Here is a 24,907-nt window from a genome sequence, read left to right on the forward strand (position 1 = left end):
GAAAAAAAAATATAAATCCCAATTTCTAGTCAATCTAATTTTAAAGGATTAGATTGAAGAAAAAAAGAACAGAAAATGACAAAAGTCAACCGCAGGTTAATCTACTAAACCCAGGTCAGAATATCAGAATAATTTTATAAAAAGTGAATCCAAAAAAATTACAAAGTTCGATTTTCAATCAATCAAATATTAAAGAATGAAATTTTAAAATAAATTAAAAAGAAGTCAACATGAGTACTAACTCGTAAAACTTATAACCTGAATTATGATATTAAAATAATTTTATAAAAATAAAATTAAAATAAATTATAAATCTCTAGACTCAGCAAACCCAATATTAGATGATGAAATTAAAAAAAATTAACTTTAAAATTAAAAACAATTCTAAATTTTTGTTAGTACGACCAAAGTAAAAGTAAAAAGGGATTTTAGTAAATGTTAATGATCAGATTTGGAGACAAATGCCTTTCCAATGACACAATGGCCATGTAAATCAGGCCTTCTAAGATTAATCATTGCATCACACTCAAGAATTTCTAATTCCATCCTCTGATTTTGAGGATCAAGAGCTATAATTTACCCTTAAAGTTTCGAGTGATAGGTAATTAATGAAATGGACCTAGGTCCTACCATGAAGCTTCATATATATATATATATATCAGAGGACCAAATTAGCTAATATACAAGATACAGTTGTGATCTTGATTGAGAAAATTCATCTCCCCAGCCCCAATTATCACTATAAATATTTTAAAAGATTAATCATCTTGCTCATTCCTTTAGCACACAATCCAAACGCTTTGATAGAGTTGCATACCCTCGATTATTTCTCAATTTTATTACCAGAACTGGAAAAGAGACCTATCAATCTAATGGATTTTGTAAGAAAATGACTACTCGTCATTCTGTGAAAAGAAAAGTACGTAGGTAGAAATTAACCATTGTAATGGCTTTCAAATGGGGGCTACTTACATGTGCTTGCAAAATCACCAGACCCTACATGACGCTGAAAGCATTACAAAAGCAACAAATTTCTTTCATGCTCTTAGGTTTTAATTTCCTTTTCTCTTTGTAACATTGAGTGAGGCGAGGGAGTACTGGTGGCATATGAAGACAGATTTTGATGCACTGAAGACATCTGTACGTAGTAGTCATATGCGAGTTTACTTCGAGGTGATTCCAGGCAATCACATGCTATAAATAAATGCGTATATTTATATTATATTAATTAGGCATCTGATTTATTGTAGCAAAGTTTTTGCACGTGCGAGGAGATTATATGGATTCAAATATTTTTTATAGAATAATAAACTTAAAAAAATACTCTATTATAAAAGAAATCACTTTCGCTTCTCCCTTGATAAAAAAAAAAGGGGGAGAAAATCACTTCTTCTTTTATCTCTCTTTCACACACACTTGTTACTCTTAAAAGCACTGTTTTCCTGTTAATTTTAGAGCATTAATTTCGGAGTGTGTGTGTGTGTGTGTGTTGAGAATAGGTTCTCCTACCCTTATACATATGATCAATTACTCAAAATACATTTTTTTATTCCTTAATTTTAGAATTTTAATATTGCATGCCGAATCTTTAAGCATGCGTGTGGATGTGTTTGATCATATAGATTATTTTTAGTCATTTTGGGTTTTCTTTTATTTTTTTTCCTTTTTGGGATACAATTATTAGCAAAAGAATTGTGTTTTTTTTTTAAGAAAAATAAAGAAAATCCTAAACCCAAGCTATAATTTTTTTTGGGTTTTTTCTAAAAAAAATAAATAACCATCAAGATTTTCAAGAACTAAAAACATGCAACAATTTAGTTGAGGTTCTGCAGAGTAATTTAGGTGAAGATCGAGTTTGATTTTGGGTTTCGGATAATTCAATTAAACACAAGAAAAAAAGATTAAAAAAATTGGAACTAATTAAATACATATTCTTACTTTAATTAGCATCACATTCATGCTAAATCGATGCTTCACTAAACTTTCCATTACATTCACGAGAAACATCTGGCTTTCCCCATGATCTCCTGGGCAATAGCTTGAAACTTAAATGGAAAGTCTACAGCTTCTTTTGTCCATTATATATCTGAAATCGATGTATATATGATGAAACCAATTATTGATTCAGTCCAAAATCCTACGGCAGCATATATTTCTATTTTTTTGACACAAATCAATCAAGATGCGTGCCCCAGAATGAATTGCTAGATAGACAGATGCATGAGAAAGCCACAGCAAGGCAAGCATGTCTTCCTCGGTTAAAATCAGTTTGGTCACAAACAGAAAGGAAAAGAGAGAACATTGACACACAAATTCAAGAGAGAGAGAGGGACATGGGGTGTCATATGAACTATTGCCTCCTGTATCCTTTTGTGAATGCTTGGCCATGGTTGTCTTTTGAGAGGCTGGAATCTTTTGTAATCTTGTGGATCCGTGACTCTACTTTACTCACTTTTATATGTGATTGGTCTTTTCTCTGCAATTTCTCTTGTTATTACCATATAATTGTACTTCTCTTTGAAGGGCTAAATTAAATTAATAATAAGAAATGGAGAGGGGAAAAGGAGAAAAAGAAGAAACCCTACTTGAAGCTGTTGCCAGTGATGTAAATACGGCACATATGATGCTTAATCTACTGTCTCAACTGTAGACGTCTATATATCTAAAGATGTTTTTAGTCATTAAGAGTCTGTTTAATATGATTTTTTTTAAATTGATTTGAGTTGTGTTTTTAAACTGTAATTCAAGGAAAAAAAATCATAAATATGTATAATTAAAAATAAATTTTAACTTGGATATAAAAACTATGTACTTCTCAATTTGACTAAAAACATTTTGGGGTTTTGACTTTCGTGTCCTAACCGCTTTCTTTTTTAAATTCTGATATTATTTTATTCTCTCCCTATTTTGCGTTCACTTATATTTGAACCACATATATATATATATATATATATATATATAATTCATATTTAATTTATTCATAATATTTCCAAATATTCTTACCAAACATAATCAACACTTCATTCCTTAATATTATTTGTACCCATAACGCTTTACTTTTACATTTTAGTTATTCCCTTAACATGTCTTCTATGAAATCCTAACAATGCATCAAATGCAATCTTATGTTTTAATTAAACACATATTTTTAGCAATTTATAACTTAAAGAATATTTTACACCCTTAACACTTCGTCTTGAAGTCTTGCTCCTCTTAATATATCTTCTTAAAATCAAATTTGACGTTGTAAGAGTAAAAAAATTAAAAGAGTTTTGATTAATCAAAATATTTATTAGTGGCTCCGGGGCCAAAATGAAGGACTGCTGGCCTGACCGGAGAAAAGAGGGGGAGGCAGGGAATTTTTCAAGATAAAATCTTTCACAGAACAGTGAACACATGCAGATATCACCTATGAAATCTTCTTAACCACACCAAATTTCTAGATTTCCAGTACAAAAATCAGACAAAGGAACCTATTTATTAGACATTGTCTTGTGTGATGTCTCTCCATGCAACGACTAACGATGGCTACAAAACCCAACCCAAAGGCTCAGATCTTCTCCTGGAAACGAATGGTTCGCAGTGTATAGACAGTTCTCTGTGCCTATATGAGATTTGTCTGGTTGCTGTGGTTTAAGTATTGTTCAGGATCATATGGAATATAAAGCCACGGCCATGGCTTGTTTGAGGTCAAGAAAAGAATCTAACCAGGATAAAAACAATCAATTCATGAACATATGAACCATTCGGTTGACGGTGGATAAGGGGATTTTATTTTTATCCTCATCCCTGACTTTTCTTTTATTTTTTAGAAGTAAAAGCCTAAATAGATGTTTGTCAAGTAAAATAAATACTTTTGTATGGTTAAATCCAGAGAATTTCTATAATCTCCTGACCAGGTTAACCTTAACTTGAGTTTCAAATTAAATTATATAAAAATTGTTATTATATGACCCGATAAATTTGATGGGTTAAAAAAACTCGAATAACTGATAAAAACTTAATTTGAATCTTTTTAACTTAATTATATGATAAAAATAGACTCTCGCAAAGCCAAACATCAACTTATTACTAGGAATTTGTTTTAGATAACAATAAACTCGTAAAAATTAAAATAAATTATCAAGTCTAATTTCTAATAATTATATTTTTTTGGAATAATTTTTAATTTAATAATATAATAAAAAATAGATACTAAAAAATTTGAGCATCAACTTAATGTTGATATATTTTTCTAAAATTGTGATAACTTCATAAAAAGTAAATCAAAATAAATCATGAAGATAAATTCATGATAAATAAAAAATTTAAATTTAAAACAAACCTAATATTAAAAAATATAAAAAAACACATTACTATTCTAATGAAAAATAATGTGCGGGGAGGCCTCCTTTTTCGGTATATGTTAATAAAAAAAGGTGATGAATTTTTATTATATTTTTTAATTAATTTGTACATATTTAATTAAAATAAAGATGATAGTATATTAGAATTATTTTGTATGTATTTAATTAAAAAAAATCTTCAATTAGTTAAAAAATAAGATAAAATTCAGTTTTATATCAAAACTATATAGTTTATAATTAAAACAAAAAAAAATTTCCTTGACTAGAGGCAGCAATTGAGCCTAACCTAATGACCAGCAAACACAATTTCTTAATCGAGATATCGATAGGAATACTTAATACAAGGTTTATTATTAACTTGTTCATCTATTTTAATTAAATGATATATTTTAAGTTGTGAATATTTACCTACATAAATACTTACAAACACACACATATTTATTATTAACTTGTAATATTTCTTGAAGCATGATTTTTTCTTTCATATATAAAACTTATTTATCAAATATATTTTGAATTAAGAAATCATTAGGCAATACTTTGGGCTTAATTGTCACATCCACCCATTAATGGGCCAGACCTCTTTCATGCCCACCAAACCCAGTCCAACCAAATTCAGCCCAACATCATGTCGTTTATTTAAAGCCTAAAATTCTCTCCATTTCATATTTCGACTCCACCCTGTCTCTTCATGCCACAAAAGGACCTGCGCAACTAAATTTATCCCATTGAAAACGCCAATAAAAATTCCAAATCCCATCTCCATTACCACCCTTTAGAACCTTGTAGCCATTAACACAAAAAAAAAAAAAAAAATCTCTCTTGCCCTTCTCTTTCGGGGTTGGGCAAGAGATCATAAGGAATAATATCACAATGGGAATATTGTATGGCATGGTGGCTAGAGGTCTTGTGGTCTTGGCAGAATTTAGCAGCGTTGCACAAACAAATGCAAACACCGTAGCAAGGCAGATTCTTGATAAAATCCCTCGCGGAAATGAAGATAGTAATTCGTCGTATTCTCATGATCGTTACATTTTTCACGTTAAAAAAACCGATGACCTTACCGTTCTTTGCATGGCTGATGATGCCACCGGACGTAAGTAAGCTTTGTCAGGATTTAATTGATTTAGATGAATGCCTTAATCAATCCATTCGTGTTTAATACATGTTAAGTTGCTGCGTTATTTTTGTATTAAACAGGTTCTTGCCGTGTAAAATTTGTAGATTTTTTTTTTGTCAATTGTAAGGTGTAATGATCACTTGAAATTTTGTGCAGGGAGAATCCCATTTGAATTTCTCGAGGATATTCATCAAAGATTTGTGAAGACTTACGGCCGTGCAATTCACACATCTGCTCCCTATGCCATGAATGAAGAGTTTTCCAGGATCATGAGCCAACAGATGGACCATTTTTCAAATGATCCGAATGCGGATCGATTGAACCGCTTACAGGGTGAAATGAGTCATGTAAGCCTGATTGCATTTCTCAGTCAATGGTTTTTGATCAATTTGAGAAATCATATGTATGTTGCCCTTAACACATTGCTGAGCTCGGGATGGGATATTATCTTCAGGTAAGGAGTGTCATGATCGACAATATTGACAAAGTGTTGCAGAGGGGAGATCGGCTGGCGCTGCTAGTTGAAAAAACTTCCACATTGCAAGGAAATACAATTCGCTTTCGGCGACAGACTCAGCGTTTCAGAAATACACAGTGGTGGAGAAATTTCAAGCTCAAGTAAGTTAATCAGCTAGATGAAAACATGAATGTTCTTGCATAATTGGACTTGCTCATGAAAATAGACTTTGTACTCGCTTCGGAAGCGCATTTGTTGACCATGTTGTGTTTAAGAAGGAATGGAATTTGCATAAGGACAACCTGGGTTTCACACTGGATTCAAGTTATCTGCAGATTACTAGTTCTCATGGTAGACAAATGGAGGACATGTTTTCTCTGTCTCGAGATTACAAAACTCTATGTCTTGTTTTATCATCTACGTAAATTCAAGATAACTCTGGTACATACCATCCATGTGGGATTAGAACAACGCCCTGCTTCCTTCAAAACGTTTCACGCTTTACCAAATTATGACAATGTCCTTGGTAACTAGACCTTACTGTGGCATTGGTCCACTTACAAACATCTGCTTCATTCATTTTTATCGAAGGTATAATATACATGTAAGCACTTTTGCCTGAATTATGTGCTATCGGAAGCATGAAAGAGCTGTGCTATTTTCATTTTGTCTTGCAGGGCTACATTGATACTATTTCTCTTGATTTTCATTTATACTGTACTCGCATTGCTTTGTCGTGGTCCTTCACTTCATTCCTGCTTGAAGTAAAAACGCACAAGATCAGCTGCTGCTGCTGCTGCTGGATGGTTTATTATTACATATTCATGGGTTTGTCCTACTTTTTTCACTTTGTAATTATTTTCAAATGAAATTCAGTGTTGTAATTTTCAAGCAATCCTCAGGAGATTCAAATCTCTTGTACATGTACAAAGGATTCATAAGAAATCCTGACACGTAAGTAAGCATGCATGTACTCTGTTCCAGCATTTTAACGCAGGGAGTTGAGCTGAAATGATCAATCATTGTAGCTCTTCTATCCATGGCTAATTATAATGGTTTTGCTAGACAACCAAGGAAATTCAATCTTTTTCTTGAATACAAATTCAAAATAATAACATGATGAAAAATCAACAAATGTGTCGATATTATTCATATCAAACTCATTTATAAACTTCATTTCAACTTATAATCACATTAATTAGATCAGGAGGATTCATCCGTATTTCTTAAACAATTTTTTTTGTCAAAGCCCATTTTTTCTTGCAACGGGCCGGCCTTGGAGAGGATGATCTGGGAACTAGTATTGGACCCAAGCACAAGGCCTTTATAAGTGTGTGTCTCTAGCGCCCAGCTCCTTGCACCTACCCTGCACCCTGCGTCCTAGGCACCACTTTTGAGCCCAGGCGGTTGGCTTGTGCTTGATGCTTGTGGGCTGGGGCAGCTCGCCTGAACCCAGGCATTAGGCATTTGCCAGTGCTCACGGGCCCAGTTATAAAATACATGCTTCGGCCTTACTTTATGGTCCAGACCCAACATTTATTTGCTTAATGATTTTTTATCGAGCCCAATGTTTTTTTTTTGCTGGGATTTTACTCAATGTGCACCTTTCTCTTATTAGCTACACATTTTTATCTCATTAATATTTATATAAAACATATTTATATTTTATTAATATATGTATAAAAAATATTTATTTTTTATTAATATTATATAAAAAAAATAATTCTTCAACTCTTCCATTCAAACAAAATAACAAGATTTATAAATTGTAAATATCCTTTAAACTATTTAGATGAAAAGTTTATAATTTTTTCATTCTTTATGTATTATTTACAGAGTTTTTTTATTTAAAATATTATAGTATTATCTTTTTATAAATATATTTATTTGAGCTTTTGAGAATTCTTTAATTTATTAAAAAGAATCGTTTACAAGTATTTGACATAAAGCTATAAAGCCACTTATTCATCCTAGCTAAGGAAAATGGATGAAATTACAAGAATTAAGTCTAATTATCCAACTAAAAAAACTTTGTTTTCAGGCTCTTTGGATTTTAGAATATCATTAATTATTTAATTTATTTCTGTAAATTTATATGTTGATTCATTTTTATTAAAAAAATAAAAAAATCAAATCAAACAATAATAAAAAATATTATGGTGCTGATGGAGTTATTAGTGTAGCATACTATTAATCACTTTCTAGGCTCAATTTGAATAAAGAAACATATAAAATAAAATAAAATAAAATTTATGATTCATTGAAAGTGATAAAAACATCTTTAATTATGACTTATCTCTCTTAATTGTTTGTATTTCTGTATTTATATTTTATAAGCGAGTTTAGGAAAATAACTAATAGAATGTTACTTCTTTAAGCACTATAAAACTACTCAACAATAATTTCAATCCAAATTCAGAACTTTCATGACTAAAAGAAAATCCAAAGCATCATTGAGCAGGCAAGAAATTATAGTTATAAGATTCAATTCGAGAGTTAAGCTTATACGTGTATTATCATCATATTAATCCAAGCTATATATTTAAAAAAAATTAAAAACAAAAAAATAGAAAAAAAAGACATAGTTCTTTCAAAGTGTTGGTTTAAAGACTGGACAGTTCTTTCAAAGTGTTGGTTTAAAGACTGGTATGAAGTAAATTATGGCCGGTCCATGCTCTAAATCAACAAGATACCGAATTGACCCGCGAGTCGGGCGAGCAGGTTTTATAACACTGGAAGAAACGCCATCGTCTAGCTGAGAGCCTAAAAGAGAGGAAATGTCCGCAACTCTAGCAGCATATCCCTTACGAAAGGCGACGTGTCGGTTCCATGGCAGAATATCTTGAATACACACATGACACGTTTTAGACTCCAGTTGGTTAGATTGAGCTGACCGCACCAGCACCAACGATCCTCCTCCTCCTCCGCCTCTTATCCACTGACTGACAAAGCCTAATAATTTAAAAATAATAAATAAAGCTCCCAACAGTAATCCTAAATTGTATGGCACTGTCTCAGACTACCGATTTCAATACTTGAGGAGGTAAACACTTCTAAACCATAATTTAGAAAGAAAAAAAAAGAAGAAGCAATTTCTACGTGCTTTTTTAATGTATAAGTATAAAATATTTTTTTTATTAATTAATTTATGTTTACACTTCTAAATTGTGATTTTTGTTTATATTAATTTTATTTTTTGATTTATTTAGGGATTTATGTTTGATCGGGCATTGATTGAGTTTGTTGTTTTGGATTAGGTTTTTGTAATGGCGAGATGTCAGAGTTTTCAAGGTTGTTAGGGATTTTTTTTTCTTTTTAAGTTAAGGGTTACTGAGGGTTGAGGTTGGGATAAGGTCTCCTTTTTGAAGGGTTTTTGAACACTTGTGTGAAGAAGAGAAAAATGTTGCAGCCTGTCGAATTTGAAGGGAATAATGATAATAATGTGACTGGCTTGTTGAGAAAGAGAAAGCTGGAGCGTGGCACAGGATGTATCGAAAACAATAGGCCATTTCAGCGTAATGTTCGATGTGCTGGTGGCGGCTCTTTGGCTGGTGGCTGCCAAGATAATTTTGGAGAAAGGAATCGGGTTCATGGGGATGGGGATGTGACAACTGGGAAGGAAACAGGAGTGGTTGTTGGAAAATCAGGACATTCTTTGGTGGATATGAGTCCTAAAACCGGTGATAGTTATGTTAATGTCGTGGTTGAAGGTCCTCGGAGAAATGGATCACCGGTTGATGAAATTAAGTCACGTGTTGGGAAGTTAGCTTCAATAGTTGCTGAGAAGCTCTGGGATGGATCCCTTCAGTTAAATTCCTCTGTAACTGTGTCCCTTGTTGCCTTCTTTCAAAGGTTTTCTTCACTACTTACTATAATTCTACTACGGATTGTTCAATTAGTTGGTCAGTTTTTTCCATGAAGATGAATTTTAATTTTTTTTTTTGCACGCACCATTTTGTATTTTGTAATGAATCGTGTCTGTGCATGTATTCTATGTGCCATCTTTGTTTGTTGTTTCCCAGTTGTAAGGATTACAATGCTTCACACCGCCAAAACCACTCGTCCCAAAACCCCTGACATAAAGGCATAGAGGTGATGAATGCCATTACCATGTGCTTTATACACATCACTACATTCTGCTATTTCATATCAGCTTTAGTAGCAATAATTGCAATCACATTTGGACATTCAATCTCCATAGTGATTTGTAACTCCATATTCCAAGCTTCCATGCAATGAAACAGAAAACTCGTGAGAAAAAAAAAGAAATTTCCACTGTGCTCTTGACTGCTCATTGATTTTACTACAGCTGTTCTTTAGCGAGGTGCTTTGTTTAGAAAAAAAATACACTCCTATGCCATTAGAAATATCCCTTCTATAGTCTTCAGAAGGGAAGGAAGAAACAGACAAGAGAGAGAGAGAGGGAGAGAGACACTGACCTTTAGCAATGTTTCCACTCTGAACCCTTTTTCTTTTTAACATACATTGACGCTGATTGTTTTTCCTCACTATCAATTCCTATCTAATCTTTACTGACCATTTCAAACTTCATACTGGCAGCTTGTTTTCTTCCCACTTTATAAACTTGGTATCAAAGTAAGACAGTGCTTTCATTATTTAGTACTTCTTTTCAACCTAATTTTGTGTAGAATCTTATCAGTTGCTTGGGCACTCACACTCTAAATATGTGAAGGACAGAATTGTGAAAAATCCTTGTTGTTCACCTCCACCATAATGATTTTCTTATGTAGTGGTGAGAAGATGCCTGATCTCAAGTGGTCTGAATTTCTAGAAGTCAAAGGCAAAGTTAGACTAGAGGCATTTGAAAAATATGTTCAAGATCTTCCTCGATCACGCAATCGAGGGTTGATGGTAAGATACCATTTTCTCTACATGTCATTATTGAATAGACAACTAGATTTTACAACTTTATTAACTATTCTGCTTATATAAGTGATGTTTTAAGTGAATATCTACATGGCATGATTACAAGTGGCCTTATAGAGGGTTTCATTTACCTAGTTGATTAAAGTCTTTTTAGTGCTTGCTATCTGTTATTTTGGAAGAATAATTGCACAAGTTGAGCCGTTTCATAATGGTGGGAAATAATTTCTAATGCCATAAGTTTTAGTCTTTATTTGAGTATCATCTTAGGTTGCTTTTTTCTTGATAATGTTATAGGAAGAAAAGAAAACCTGGAAATGCTGGAGATGATGCATTTGGTTGTGAAAATATTTAACAAGCAAAATGAAAAGTCTAAACAAGGAAAACCATAAAATAACTATATGAGCTGTGTTATACATAAAAAACAGAAAGAGAGTGAAGCTACGTAAGCTATGTGAACGGAGAAGAAAACATGAAAGAACCTTTTTCCTCTGCTTCTCAAAATAAGCTAGTCAGTTCATATCAAACTCCACCAGCATGCCTCTTTTCATATATTTATTTATTTTTTGTCTTCCAGCATGTTGCCTCTCTGATAAGATGTCCGGACCATTTCAAGTCCTTCAATTTTATTCTTGTCATGTAACTGATCCATGCATGACAATTATACTTTGAACACTCTTCCCTGTGCATTTTCCTTTATGCTTCTAGTTGAGTAATACCTTGAACTTGACTTGTAGGAACTTTGGTACTGCCTTGCAACACTTGAACTCAATTTTCTTTTTCATTTGCTAGTTCTCCTGGTTCTTTTCTTGCGAGGACTTCATGTCTGGTCCTATACACCACACTAGCCATGGTTTCTTTTCATTTTTTTGGAAAAAAGTAAAACAAGATCTTAAGTTTCACTTCTAAAAGTGTATGTCTTGCAAATTTATTAAATGTTGTGTCAGATACATGGGTTCATAATGACGAGTGAGGCAACCACATGTGTCAGGTACTTGTATGGAATAAGCCAAAACCAAGGTGTCAATGCTACATGAAACTCGAACTAGTTCTTATTCTAACAATTAATTTCATACTTCTTTCCCATGGTCTGTCCATCACCAACTAATTACCTTTTTCAATTGCACTACTACACAACTATCATCATCTCCCACCTAATCCTAAAAACTAACAGTGTTTAGACGCACTTCCTAACAGATGAAAGACTTTACTAGCTGTTCTGCTACAATTCAAATGTACTTTAAGGTTAAGAGACAGTGGAGGAATTCCTAGATACCTTCACTGACTCCAATAAGAGGAAGCACAAAGAAGTTATTAAGAAAGTAATCCTTTTTCCTAATATGTACAACCCTTAAAAAATCTTCACCACTAACTTTTTAGGCAAGTGCACTGCCAAACAGGCCCCCTTGTCCGGCAGATTGCATCCTTTAGCTGCTTAAATGTAAACTAGTTGGTAGAAACATGAGCAGTGTGACACATCTTTTCTTTAGTTCAATAAGTCATATTTTGGAGAGATTAAGAACCAAAAAATGAAAAAGAAAGAAAGGAAAAGATTTCTACAGGCATCGACTAAATGAAGGATGAACCTATTGCTACAACATTCAAATGTTTTATTCAAGGTGCAACAAGATACATAAACAATGATGACGTTGGTGTATCTCATGCTTTGGTTCGCCAACTGCATGGTTTCATGGAAATGATGGAAAGAGAGATGATAGGTACTCTACATTACAATGTCAAAATGCCACCAAACCTAACCATATTGTAAATGAAGAGAATTTATTAACCAAATACTGAATTTCTTATGGGTCTTGTGGATTCGTTGATTGTTCATTTCTAAGAAAAGACACCAAGAGGCCTGGACATATGTGCCTTATATATATATATATTCCTGTATATTTTGAAACAGATATTAGCTACTTAGTGGAGAGAGTGATTAGTGCAGTTAGAGAGCAGGGAGTTTATTGGGAGAAATATCATTGGTTACCCTTACTGGTGAGCATTTGAGAGTTAAGACTGTGAGGTCCTTATTGGTATAGCAACAGACATGTTGCATCGTGGTAAAGCTTGATGAAGACTTGAGTTTGGTTCAAATCGGAATACTTTAATAGCTCTACCAAAGTTTTATCTCCTTTTTTGGAAACTTTGGATGAAAACTCTGAAAAATCTTCCTTTGTTTTGGGTGAACTCGGACACATTAGAGACAATCTTATGTTTCTTGCTGTCCTAACATATTGTTGAATCAATTCATAACTATACATGCCATTCATTAGAGACATCTGTTATTTGTCGCTATCTATCGCTATATTATCTGCCTTTCTGATTGCATGACCATAACCATTTCCTACACAATCTTCTGCATGTCCTCTGGTTTTACTTGAGGCGTTATCTTACCTTGTTGTTCTAAGTTATATAATTGCTGAATACTAATTAGAATTATCTGAAGGTTCATGCTCTGCACCAAGAAGGCAGTGATGAAGGATTGAATTGATATTTTAGAACAAATTAATTTACAGAGATTAAATAATTCAGGACATTTTGACATTATTCTATGTTAGGCTATGCCTTTCTCTTGTTCCCTTGGCATTTAGATGGGACTGAGGTAAATTCTGGGTTTGAAAGTTGCCTAGTAAAAAACACTGCTCTTTTGCATGGGGAAAAAACACTTCTCTTGTAGCCCAAATGCAGAGTTTGCAACTACACAGTAAGCTTTGGGTGGCAACATGGATGCCCAGGGAAACACACCCACAAAGTGAAATGGGCAGATTTATGCAACGACTTGTTAAAACATCGTTGAGATTTGGCAACTTTGACCACCTGCTTCTGGGTAATGAGGAATCAACTATTTTATATGGATTAAGACAAAGAAAAGTTACTAATTCCAGGCTCACTTTGGAAAGTTACAGATGGCCTTCACGTATTTGAGAGTCAAAATCAATAATTGAAAATTGAAATTTATAAAATAGCAATTAAAATACTAAAATCTGAGTTAAAAGTCATAAAAGAAAACAAAAGGTCTGACAAGTAGCATGTAGGTAAAACGTAGCTCAGATCAATGTTGTCAAACTCCCTCGGAATTCTGATTCCATTGTTGGGAGCGAACAAAAATTAATGGAGTTTAAATAAAGAAATTGAAAATAGTAGCAATTTCCTTGATCCAAAAAAGAAACGAAAAACAAAATGAAAGAAAATAAGGGCATTCTTCAGAATTTCCAGGTAATATTCTTAAATCCCACCAAAATTGCTTTTCTAGATTCCAGATATTTTGTTTCTAAAGAAGCCTATAGAATATTTGGTGAAGGGTTGTCACACTGCAAAACCAACGGATGTAGAAACGATACCTAAAAGAAAGGCACCAAATCACTGATTGAACTTTTACCGGTTTCAAGTCAATGGCTAAAAGCTTGGCAATCATGACTTTTGGTCTAAAAATATCACACTAAACCCAAATACTACAATTTGAGCTAACTTTTCCTCATCTATACCTAGACACTATAAACTATTGAATATTAGAGTATCACATTTCATGTTAAATGTGGCCCAAATCTCTTGGGTCAAAACTGGTTTTGACTAAAATTGATTAGTAATATGGATTGTATCAAATATATTATATGCTATGTAAATATTAACAGTATCAGATTTGTCCCAAAAGAGGGGGGAATATAAAGAACTGTAAAATGATACTTATTAACATGGTACTACACGCCAAAAGCTTGTGCACTTATGATAACCAAAAAAACAAAGGAGGAAAATCCACATCAACTTGTTTATAAATGCGGGCATGTTACTACCAAATCCTGTAAGAAATACTAAAAGGTGTTGGGGATTCATTGTGAAAATTGCATCGTGATCCCTTCATAAGGCACTGTGGACTCACGGTTCAAGTGTTTATTTTTCTGTTCCTTTTCCTTTTCCTTTTTATTTAGCTCTTATTGGATCAAATTGTAGTCCAATTTAGGCTAATTTGTTAGGGAAGGGTGATATTGAAAGATAGGAGATCAAAGTGAAAACAAAAAACGAAGAAAATAGATGGTACTTTCAAACTTTGGGATGAAATACCTATTTTTCCCTTAAAAAAAACCAAGAAACCATTTTATTGGGGTAAATCAGTAATTTCACAATGGTTAATTTGTCATTCCATAATTTGAAGGGTTCAATTATTATTTTTTTAATGCACAATAAAAGGACTTATATATAATTGGATTCAAAAAAAATTTAAAGCTTGCATTTAAGAGTGTTTTTTGTACTTTTCATTTTTAATGAATAGTAAGATGATTTGCATGCCCTTGGAAGTGGATTTTTCATAGTTTATGTTTAGGGGCATTTCGGTATATACACTTGGGTTTTTTTTTTGTTGTAATTATCAGATTGGTTTAGGGGTAGTTATGTAATTTAATATATACAAATATTATTACAAAAAAGTTGTTCACGAGGGTATTGCATGCGTCAGCTCATTAAAGGCTATTCGGTGGTCATACATCGCCTTTGCAGTAGTGTTTGAATTGTCTTGGTGTCGCTTCCTTTAAAAGGTGACACGTGTGATCAAAGACTGTTTAGTTTGGTGTCAATAATCTTTTTTTTTTCTTTCTTATTCTCTCTCTCATCCTCAATTTTCATTCCTACACTTTCAAAGTTTCAAAAAAGCCTTTCAATTTTTATTCCTCTTGGATTTGATTCGTGTTTTTTTATTAATATTTGTTTTTTAAAATAATTTATAAAATTAATTTTTTTTTTCAATTTCTTCCCCTTTTAATTTTTTTATCTTTTGAATTTGGTTCTTTTTTTTATTGTTATTTTTTTTGTTTGAGATAATATTTAAAATTGATTTTTTTATATAATTTCATTTTACATTTTTTTCCTATCAAACTTGATCTTTATTTTAATATTGTTATATTTTTTACTTTAAAAATTTTTTTTTTAATTTTTTTTCAACCTTAAAAATTAAATTAGTATAAGCTTAAGATTTTATGAGTTACAAGTTTTAGAAATTAACTCATGTTTAGAAAATTTATTCAGATTATCTTAGTTTTTTTAAATTGATAATTTTTTTCCTGATTTTATTTTTTAGCATTAGAGTGGTTTTTATTTTTATTTTTATTTTTAGTTTTGACATTCAACATTAACATAGGGTTGTTTTATAATTAAACTTCATAGTTTTTCTCAATTTACTTTCATTAACGATGTTTTTTCTTACTTTTTATTGGTACAAATAATGTTTAATTGAATAAAACATTGATTTTAAGAAACAGAGTTATTAAATACGATTGAATACATGATCATGTTGCCAATTTAAATATCTTAATCTTAGTTATTTCTTGATCAAATATCGATTTAATTAATTGAATGTTTATATAAGCATTTGATTTATGATTGATATCGATTTAATTAATTGGATGTTTATATAAGCATTTGATTTATGATTGAAAAATTTTTTATATCCAAAAATAGATTGAAAAAACCTGTATATTAAATTTTTTTTATTGAAAAAAATTAGTTAACCCACGGTGAATCAAATGTCAAATAGTTAGTTTAAGCTATTGAATGTCCCTGAAATGCTAAACAAAAATTGAGGTGTTTTATAAAGATTATTATTCATGAAAAAAAAAAAAACTACTGATAAACCTGAACCTGATCATGAAGTTGTTGGTGTATGGATTAAATATGCTAATAACAACTGTCCAAATTTTTAGAGATTGTAAACTTCTGGATGATTTTGAAGAGTATTGGTTTAGTCTGGATATCTTGGGATGTTTAGGTTTGGGGACTGCTTTTGTTAGTTATGATGACTGGCCTTACACTGGATCCTTGTTGATGGGAACCCTACAGTACCACTGGATTGAAAATTCAAAGATCAAAAAGAAGAAATGAGGGAGTGTGGGGAGCATGGGGAATCTATGGGTCCGGGATAGCTTCCAGAAAATATAGATGCAGGTTGACTGATAGGTGTGAGAATGGCTTGCTGCCGTCATGAGACAGGAGCACGAAATGGCAAACATATAGAATTACTGCTAATCAATCCCCAGCACACAACCATGTATGATCTTAGTATGTATAAATGAGAATAGAAACTGAAAATTCAGATCATTTACAGTTGTACTTACAAGTTCAATACGTGTTCTAGTTCAGCAAGGAGAGTCTGAAGCCTCCACTCTGGACTTCTGAGAAACTGTAATGTGGTAGGACAACTGCTTATTTTGCAAACTGACTAGGCAGAGATGCAAAAAAATTTGTAGTCTGCTTCAGAGAAAAAAAAAAATCAAACAGCTTGTGCAATGAAAATCATGCTTGTTGACGTATAAAGTGATTTCAGACCTGATAAGTGTAAACTGAGTTTAAAATGCGCAATCCCCAGCCCATTTATAATTGTTGAAAGTAGCATGTATTTGTTTCAAATGAAAAAACTGACAACTGCATGCATTCATCTTCAGGTAATCTCACTTCGCTGTAAAGAAGGGTTGTCTAAATCTGGACTGGCAGGCATGAAGGAGGTTAGTGGGTCTAAAATAAAGAGAATATTAATGTTATGGTATAAAGTGTTTAATGCATTAGAAGAGTTTTTTATCAATTGGTCTTCTCATGCTCTCGTCCACACGTACAGGTTGCAAAAGGATACAAGAAGGGGAAGAGGGTTGGGTTTGTACAGGTCTCTCAGGGTATTGATCTGTATGTGTGTCCTCGCAGTGATAGCATAATCACAATACTTGCTAAACATGGGTTCTTCAAGGGAATGGCTGCTGTTGAAGATAACCAAGACTCATTGATTGGCTGTGTTGTATGGCGAAGAAATCAAGCATCTTCAAGTTCTGTTCTTGAGAAATCTGGGAGAAAGCACGGTTCCTTGTCTGAACAGCCTCTCAAGTCACCTTCAGACTCTTCAGTTGAAAGGGTAGATCATAAAGCTTTGTCTTGTTGCATCCAAGCTGGATCAAGAACAGATTGCACAACTCATGATAGTGATGAAAATAACAATGTTGAGCACAAGGATATTGAGACTAAACAAGTACAGACTGAACTGCCTATCACTTCTTCCACCATCAATAATCTCTTGCTGACACCTACGATTCTCAGCAATTCACCATCCATGTTGAACGGACTTCAAACTTCTTCAACTCATGACTCTGCCTCTTATTTGCCTGCTCTGGGAAAGTTATTGCAAGTTGGGCCACTTGTTATGAATAACTCAGAAGAGAAACCTAAAACATCAGAACTTCGTAAACATGATTCACTGTTGTCAACTGACATCGCAAAAAAGCCACTGCGTGCCCCATATGATGATGATCTTCCAGAATTTGATTTTGGAACTGCTTGTGGTATTTTACAAACTCCAACAAGCAAGCCGTTGCATGGGGTAATTGCTGACAACAAATTACCAACTGAAGAACTTAAGAAAATCCTCGAGTCATTGCCCCAAATAACACCAACTGTACAGTCAATGCTGGTTTCCAATCGAAGGGAATTAAGAGATTTCAATCCTCCCAGGCTTCCTTTGGATACCCTTTTGAAGATGCCCGCGCAGAGGAAAATTTGTGTAGATGGTATGAACGTTCTCCTGCCTAATTTAGAAGAAAAGCGGATGCCTGTTACCTCTACTTCAGCTCGCCCCTTGAAAAAACTTTTTGATGATGATGATGACATGCCTGAATGGAGCCCACCAGATGTTGAGCTTCTCAGGCAACATGTTTCTGATACAACCAGGCCATCAACAACTTCCACCTACTCTAAAGTACGAAACTTGATTTTTGAAAGACTTCCTCCTGGCTGTCCTAATAACCTGCTCTCTTCTTCACCAAAATCAGCCTATGCTCCGTTTACTCCCCAGGCAGGCATCAGTGCATTTCATCAGCTGATGAGTCATAATGGGAGACCGACACAGCCAAGTCTCTCCAGTCATACACTGCATGGTCCAAATTCATTGACAGTACTCAATCCTAACCCTCTTCCTCTTTCAAGACCACCTCGTGACCCATTTGATGCCAAGCTTCCAGTCCACCATGGTAGTTGGAATCACCGGAGGTCTTGATGGTTCATTAGTGTTGTGGACTAGGGAGTAAGTTAAAACACTGTACATATCCATCTTCAGATAGACAGAAACACTGAAGAAATGCTGCTTTGATAGACGTGTGAACCTGTATATAATCGGCAAGTGAGTATTCAGAGTTATTCGTGGAAAGTTCAGTTTTATCATCTACCAATCAAGTTGTTTTTGGTTCTTAAGATGTTAGCAAGCATTCCTCAAAATGAAGCAAGTCCTTGACATCTCAGGGATCCAGTTTAAGGTCACTCTTTGACCATCCTGAGCAATGCAGTTGTTCCAGCAGGCAATTGGTTATGCAGTAGGGTTTCTATTTAGTAACTTGTTGGGCCATAAAATATGCTGCAAAATGCCCCCAACTCATGCATGCTACAGGTGGCTTCAAATTAATTACTTGGTAGTAAAGAGATTTCCTATTAGCATTTATGATATAATTTCGCCGTGTTGCCAAATATGAAATGAAAAACATGATTGAGCTGATTTAAGTAGCCAAAAACCCCAGGATTTATTCAAGCTTCATAAATAGTGCCCGAACAATGTTCAAATCGTCAAATTGGTGTGATATAGCAGGAAAAACTTTAAAAATAATCCCTACAACAATACCAAACATGCTCTCCGTATTCATGTCTGGGGAGAGAGAGAGAGAGTCTTTGTTATATGATCTCACTGTCTTAACATTCACCACCATCACTGGTCACTGCTGTGACTGTGACCCAAAAAAGAGTTGTGTTTTGTGTAGTCAACTGCTGTCGAGCTTTGAACCTCGCAAAGTTAATTGCATGCATGATTATTTGAGGAAATGCACGAGGAAGTTGATTTCAATGCTTTGATTACTCTTTTGCTGATCCGAACTGGAGATCTTCCACAACCCAGAATTTATATCCCACCAGAAATTCCATTCATTCCGTGCAACCTAATACGATAAGATTGATTACAAGTTGATCTCTTGTCATTAACACGATATTAATCACAATCAGAAGTCTTAGGTTTATGCATGCACTTCTCTCATATTAGAGATTATGCACACAAATCCTAAATGGTTTGAATCAAATAACGCAACAAATGTTCAATAAGATGGTTGAGAAAATCCACTCAAGTTATGACCTAGAAAATTCCAGTTCTTCACTCAGGCATATAGAATAGCATAATAATACATTAGAATAAGACGCACTTATAATTACTTGAATATCAATTAAGAACAAAGACATTTATGTAACAGGTTGGACTCCATAAGTATAGACACCAGAGGGAGGAAGAAAAAATGACGAAACTTATGTAACAGGTGGAATTCTGCGAGTGCAGAAACCACAGGTAAGAGGAAAAATGTAGAAACTTTACAATAAATCAGCTATCAAACAGGCTAATCATATTCATCAACTTTATGCCAGTCACTATACTCAGCATCCGAATCTTTATCACGAGAAAATGACTGCCTTGCCTTAGGTGGACCACCCTGAGTGTCAGAACCTTCATTCAGTTGGATCCAATCACTGGATCCACTGGGTGAAGGAGCCCTAATGCTCCGTGCCTTCCTAGAAGCTGATAATCTTATTGAAAAATCACTATCATCATCCTCTAGATCACTGAATGACACATCCTGTTCATCTTCAAGCTTTTTCTGGTTATCCATTGAAGTGCTATTGTCAATTTTCTCTTTTGAAAACTGTCTAGAATTCTGTTCATTAATTTTTAAGCCTTCAGTAGCGTCCGCAATCTCAGTGATCTCATCTTGAGATGTTGTGATCTCTCCTAGTGTACCACTCTTCAAATACTTGGAGCTTTCCACCTTAACATTCCTCTTGTTTTGCAGCTTCTGTAAAAGTAAATTTCTTGTTTCAACAATCTGCAACAAGCCGACAGTTGATGTGAGATTACATGGTAAGAAGAATGAAATACAAATGTCACTGCAAACAAAGGTCTGCTGCATCCTGCTCTAAACTGCGATCATTACTGGGATAATAAAGTTTTAGTATATCAAGTGACAAAAAGGTAAGAAATGAGTCTCAAGTTTCATGCAGGACATGTTATCACATGAAAAAACCAAGCAATAGTCCGTTAATTCCCAATTAAGAGATATTTGAAGATTCCGTCTCCAAAATTTCCTTTGAAAAATCAATAAAAACTGAATCAACAGTCCTTATCACTTGAAACATATAACTACCACTGCACAATAGGTCACTTAGGATTAACAAGATCATTTTTCCAATATCTCAGATGTCTTAAACCTCAGAACTTCAAACCAAATTCAGATGAAACACTTTGCTCTACTGTCAAATTATATTACATCAATTTCATCGAAAAGTGCAGCGATGGTTTGCTGATTTGTTTTCGAGAAGGGAAAAATTAAGTGTACATATATTACTAAAATTTGAAGACCTTACACTTTTGTATTCCCAGGGGTGAGTTTTGATGTATAAAAGAGCATGATTACCAGTTAGTCACAGCCACGTTTCATTCTGCATATTCGCAGAACTGTTAAAAAATAACCATCCCTTTCCCACCCCTCATCCAAGATGAGAACTAAAAAGCATGCAAGTGCCATCATCCTCACATCTTTCAGTTCCGGTTTTCAATGTCAAGATTGAAGAGGATAATAATTCCTCAAGCACCTAGATGAGTAGATTGAATGCTACAATTTTGAATGCAACTTTACTAGAACATAAAAGAAAATCCAAGTAAGAAAAGACAGCTCACAGCAAGTTATAACAGATTATGATCCCATCAAATGACAAAACTGAGTCACCTTCTCAAAACTTTTTAACAGCAAGGAGATCAATTTTTTACACACAAAATATCAGAAACCAATTAACCTCCAAAGTAATGGCATGTAAATTGCAGCTATGCAAAATGTTTTACTAACTGGTATATTATTTGCTTAAGCTTGCTAGATGCCTACCACTAGAAGATCAACCAAAGCCTCCCCTTCCCTGAGACATGTCACATTGCCAGTAAATTTAAGGGATGAGATTAATAATGCAACAAAAAATAGCAGTGTATACTACCCCTTCGACCTCTGCTCAACAACAAGTACAGAAGTAACAGACACCAATTCTGGTTTCACCAGCACTGTGGCTCGAAATAATTGCACTTCAAAATGGTGCACAATGTGTTATCTACTAATACAATATCTACCTATGCTCACCAGAAGCTTTAACATACACTCAGACCATGCTCGGTTGAGAAAAACCATAAAGCAGCAAAACTAGTATCACAAAGAACCCTTTGGCTAGAACAAAAATAATAACAAAACCCTCATTATAATTTCACTACTATTGCAACTAAATTGACCTGAAAAATACACTTTTTTTATTGTTTCAAGGACTTAATGCCACAGGAAAAACGAACTTGTACATAAAATGAACAAAACATATATCATATCAACATAGAAATGTTACCTGGGGAGTCGATAGAACCTCAAAATCATGTTCATTCAATCTTGGAATCAACAATATAAAATAAACCATCCAAAATCGGCCATCCCCCATTTCACTCCGAAGATTATTTCTAAGTTGTGCCAAACTAGGAACAAAATGTTCAATATTCAACACATGTTCTCTTTGAGCATCAGTCATTATAAAATCTGCAAGATACAAAAAATCCTAATTCATCTTCACCCAAAATTAAAGTATCCTTCACATATAATAAACGATTTTCGCAATTCAAAATCCTGCAATTCGTATAAAATCTATAATAAATGCATCAAATTTTACGCAAATTCAAAAGGGCAAGATTCCTATAAAATATTAAAATCTATAATAAATACATCATTTTTTTTTCCTTTCATGTACAATTTTGTTTACTTCGTAATTAAAAAATAATAACAAATATTCACTACTGTTTTTTTATAAAAAAAACAAGGAAATAAATTACCGTTTTGGAGTGGTAAAGGAAAATCAATCCAGCATTCAGGTCTCAAAGAAATCTCCTTAACAAATCCAATCACTTCCTCATTAATCCCCGCCACGTCGTCACCGTCACTGTTCTTACTGTTAATATCTTTAAATTGCAAGAAATTGGAAGTGAATTTAGAGAGACCAGATTTTAAACTGTCACCGATTTCAGCGAGATCGTTGCGAATCCCAAGGAGAGCTTGTGATGATTGAGAAGAAGAATCGAACGGTTGTGGTTTCGCTGCTTGGGTATTGGACGGCGGTGGAGGTGGAGGCGGAGCAAGGAAGTTAGCAACGCCACGTAATTGACGGCCGATAGAATCACTGATGACCAACAAGTCGTCTTGAACTGACGGAGAAGGAGGGTGCGGTGGTGGTGAATCCGGATCGTTGGATTGCAGCGAATTGAAAAGCCAAGACATGATCTTTTTGTTTTTGTTTTTGTTTTTTGTTTTTTTTTTTTAATGTTGTTAGAGACAGAGCATTTGAGTTGAAGGGTGAAGCTGTCTTGATGAGTTGGTGGTTCTTTCTAGTAGTTTTGCTTTCGCTATCTGATTTCGTGATTAGTATTCATTGGGTAATGATTACAAGATTTTTACCTGGAGTTAAGAGTTGTGGAATTAATTAATCACTAATCTTAATTAAATTGGACTTAACTGACTCATTTTTCAATCTATCATGGCTCTTTTTATTAATTATTTTTTGACTCTTTGAAATCGTGTGGTTTAGAATTGATTGGACGGTGGATTAACTTGTTATTTAATAATAATAATTAATTCATTTAAAAAAACACTCATAACATATCATTTTAATTGTAATGCATTTTCTTATAAAAAAATTATTAATATAAATTAATCCAAATAAATATATAAAATCTATAATTATACCTGACACCAAATCATATAATAACTACGATTAGAAGAAAGATTATAAAAATTTATTGTCATTTTTAATGAATAATTTTAAGTATGGATGGTTGATTTAAGATTTAGAAAGTAAAAAAACTTAATTTTAAGGTAAAGAAGCATCATATTATAAGAATCTTAAATTTCTTCTGTAAATTGGAAATATTTGTTATGATGTTTAAATAATATATATTGTGAGATTAAAATAATTGGACATCGAAAGCAATTTCATCTTGAAGTGTACATAAGAAGTAGAAGCTTTTTTAAAAAATAACTGCAGAAAAAAATTTAGACATATAGCATTAGGGGAAAACTAATAACAATCGCTATAAAAACTGAATGGGGTCATGAATTAGTTTAAATTAATCGAGATTAATCTAAAATAATATTGTTTAAAATAAAAATTAAATTTCACCTGAATTTTACTAGATTAACTTATTAAGTTAATTAATTTTGATTGGATCAATTCTCAATATATTTCAACATAAAATTTAAGCGGACAAAATCTTGGATTAATAGATCAATGAATTAAATTGTCGGGTTAGATTTAATAATATGCATCTTTTATAGAAAGCTGGTGGAACTTAATTCAAAAATTCTAATTGAATGATTTTTTTTTTACTATTCAATTTTTCCATATCTTTTTACCTTAAATATTGAAAAAAAAAACACAAAAACAAATTGATCAGAAGTCGAGATAACTAATCCAACTTACTGTTTACATATCCCTTAATGACTTCAACAAGTCTGTTTGTCTACAGATCTCTTAATCACATATCCCATGAATACAAGACTCGCAATTTGCAACCTCTCAATGGATAGGTCAGTTTTCTCCTAAGAGATTGTTGGCTCGCTAGAAGAATCCACCACCACACATGAATTGATAAATTGAATTTTCAGCTTTTCTCTTGTATTCATTCATGGGCAGCAATTATTCGACCGGGCAAACAAAAAGAACAGGCTGTTTTTTTAGGCCCATGTAGGGATGTGCCATTTCAGCCTTTATTGCACCATACCATGCCAACATCACTGCCATTTTCATTTCATTTTCAAACATAAATTGAGCCACCTTGCTCACAGAGACAGTTTAGGCCCATGTATGGATGTGCCATTTCAGTCTTTATTGCACCATACCATGCCAACATCACTGCCATTTTCATTTCATTTTCAAACATAAATTGAGCCACCTTGCTCACAGAGCCAGAGGGACGACGAAATTACTCATGGACCGACTCTTGCCAGCAAAGTTCCGTCTTCTATCAACCAACCATGA

General features: G+C 33.5%; 3 protein-coding genes across 3 annotated transcripts; 2 read left to right on the forward strand and 1 right to left on the reverse strand.

Moving 5' to 3' along the window:
- Positions 1-4,842: 4,842 nt before the first annotated feature.
- Positions 4,843-6,705, forward strand: LOC105121050 (vesicle-associated membrane protein 711-like). The gene is made up of 4 exons (XM_011019536.1): positions 4,843-5,442; positions 5,623-5,813; positions 5,921-6,084; positions 6,601-6,705. Exons 1-4 carry the CDS (start codon positions 5,220-5,222, stop codon positions 6,689-6,691), a joined length of 669 nt encoding a protein of 222 aa, XP_011017838.1. The 5' UTR covers positions 4,843-5,219; the 3' UTR covers positions 6,692-6,705.
- A 1,984-nt stretch (positions 6,706-8,689) lies between these two features.
- On the forward strand, positions 8,690-19,021 carry LOC105121051 (uncharacterized). The gene is made up of 5 exons (XM_011019537.1): positions 8,690-8,966; positions 9,181-9,775; positions 10,675-10,795; positions 17,236-17,295; positions 17,406-19,021. Exons 2-5 carry the CDS (start codon positions 9,324-9,326, stop codon positions 18,825-18,827), a joined length of 2,055 nt encoding a protein of 684 aa, XP_011017839.1. The 5' UTR covers positions 8,690-8,966; positions 9,181-9,323; the 3' UTR covers positions 18,828-19,021.
- An 896-nt stretch (positions 19,022-19,917) lies between these two features.
- LOC105121052 (uncharacterized) lies at positions 19,918-23,306 on the reverse strand. The gene is made up of 3 exons (XM_011019538.1): positions 22,710-23,306; positions 22,235-22,419; positions 19,918-20,682 (listed from the first exon to the last, which is right to left on the reverse strand). Exons 1-3 carry the CDS (start codon positions 23,149-23,151, stop codon positions 20,200-20,202), a joined length of 1,110 nt encoding a protein of 369 aa, XP_011017840.1. The 5' UTR covers positions 23,152-23,306; the 3' UTR covers positions 19,918-20,199.
- Between the last annotated feature and the right edge of the window lie 1,601 nt (positions 23,307-24,907).

Source organism: Populus euphratica, unplaced genomic scaffold (assembly GCF_000495115.2).
Source record: "Populus euphratica unplaced genomic scaffold, PopEup_1.0 scaffold31.1, whole genome shotgun sequence".
Taxonomy (NCBI): Eukaryota; Viridiplantae; Streptophyta; class Magnoliopsida; order Malpighiales; family Salicaceae; genus Populus; species Populus euphratica.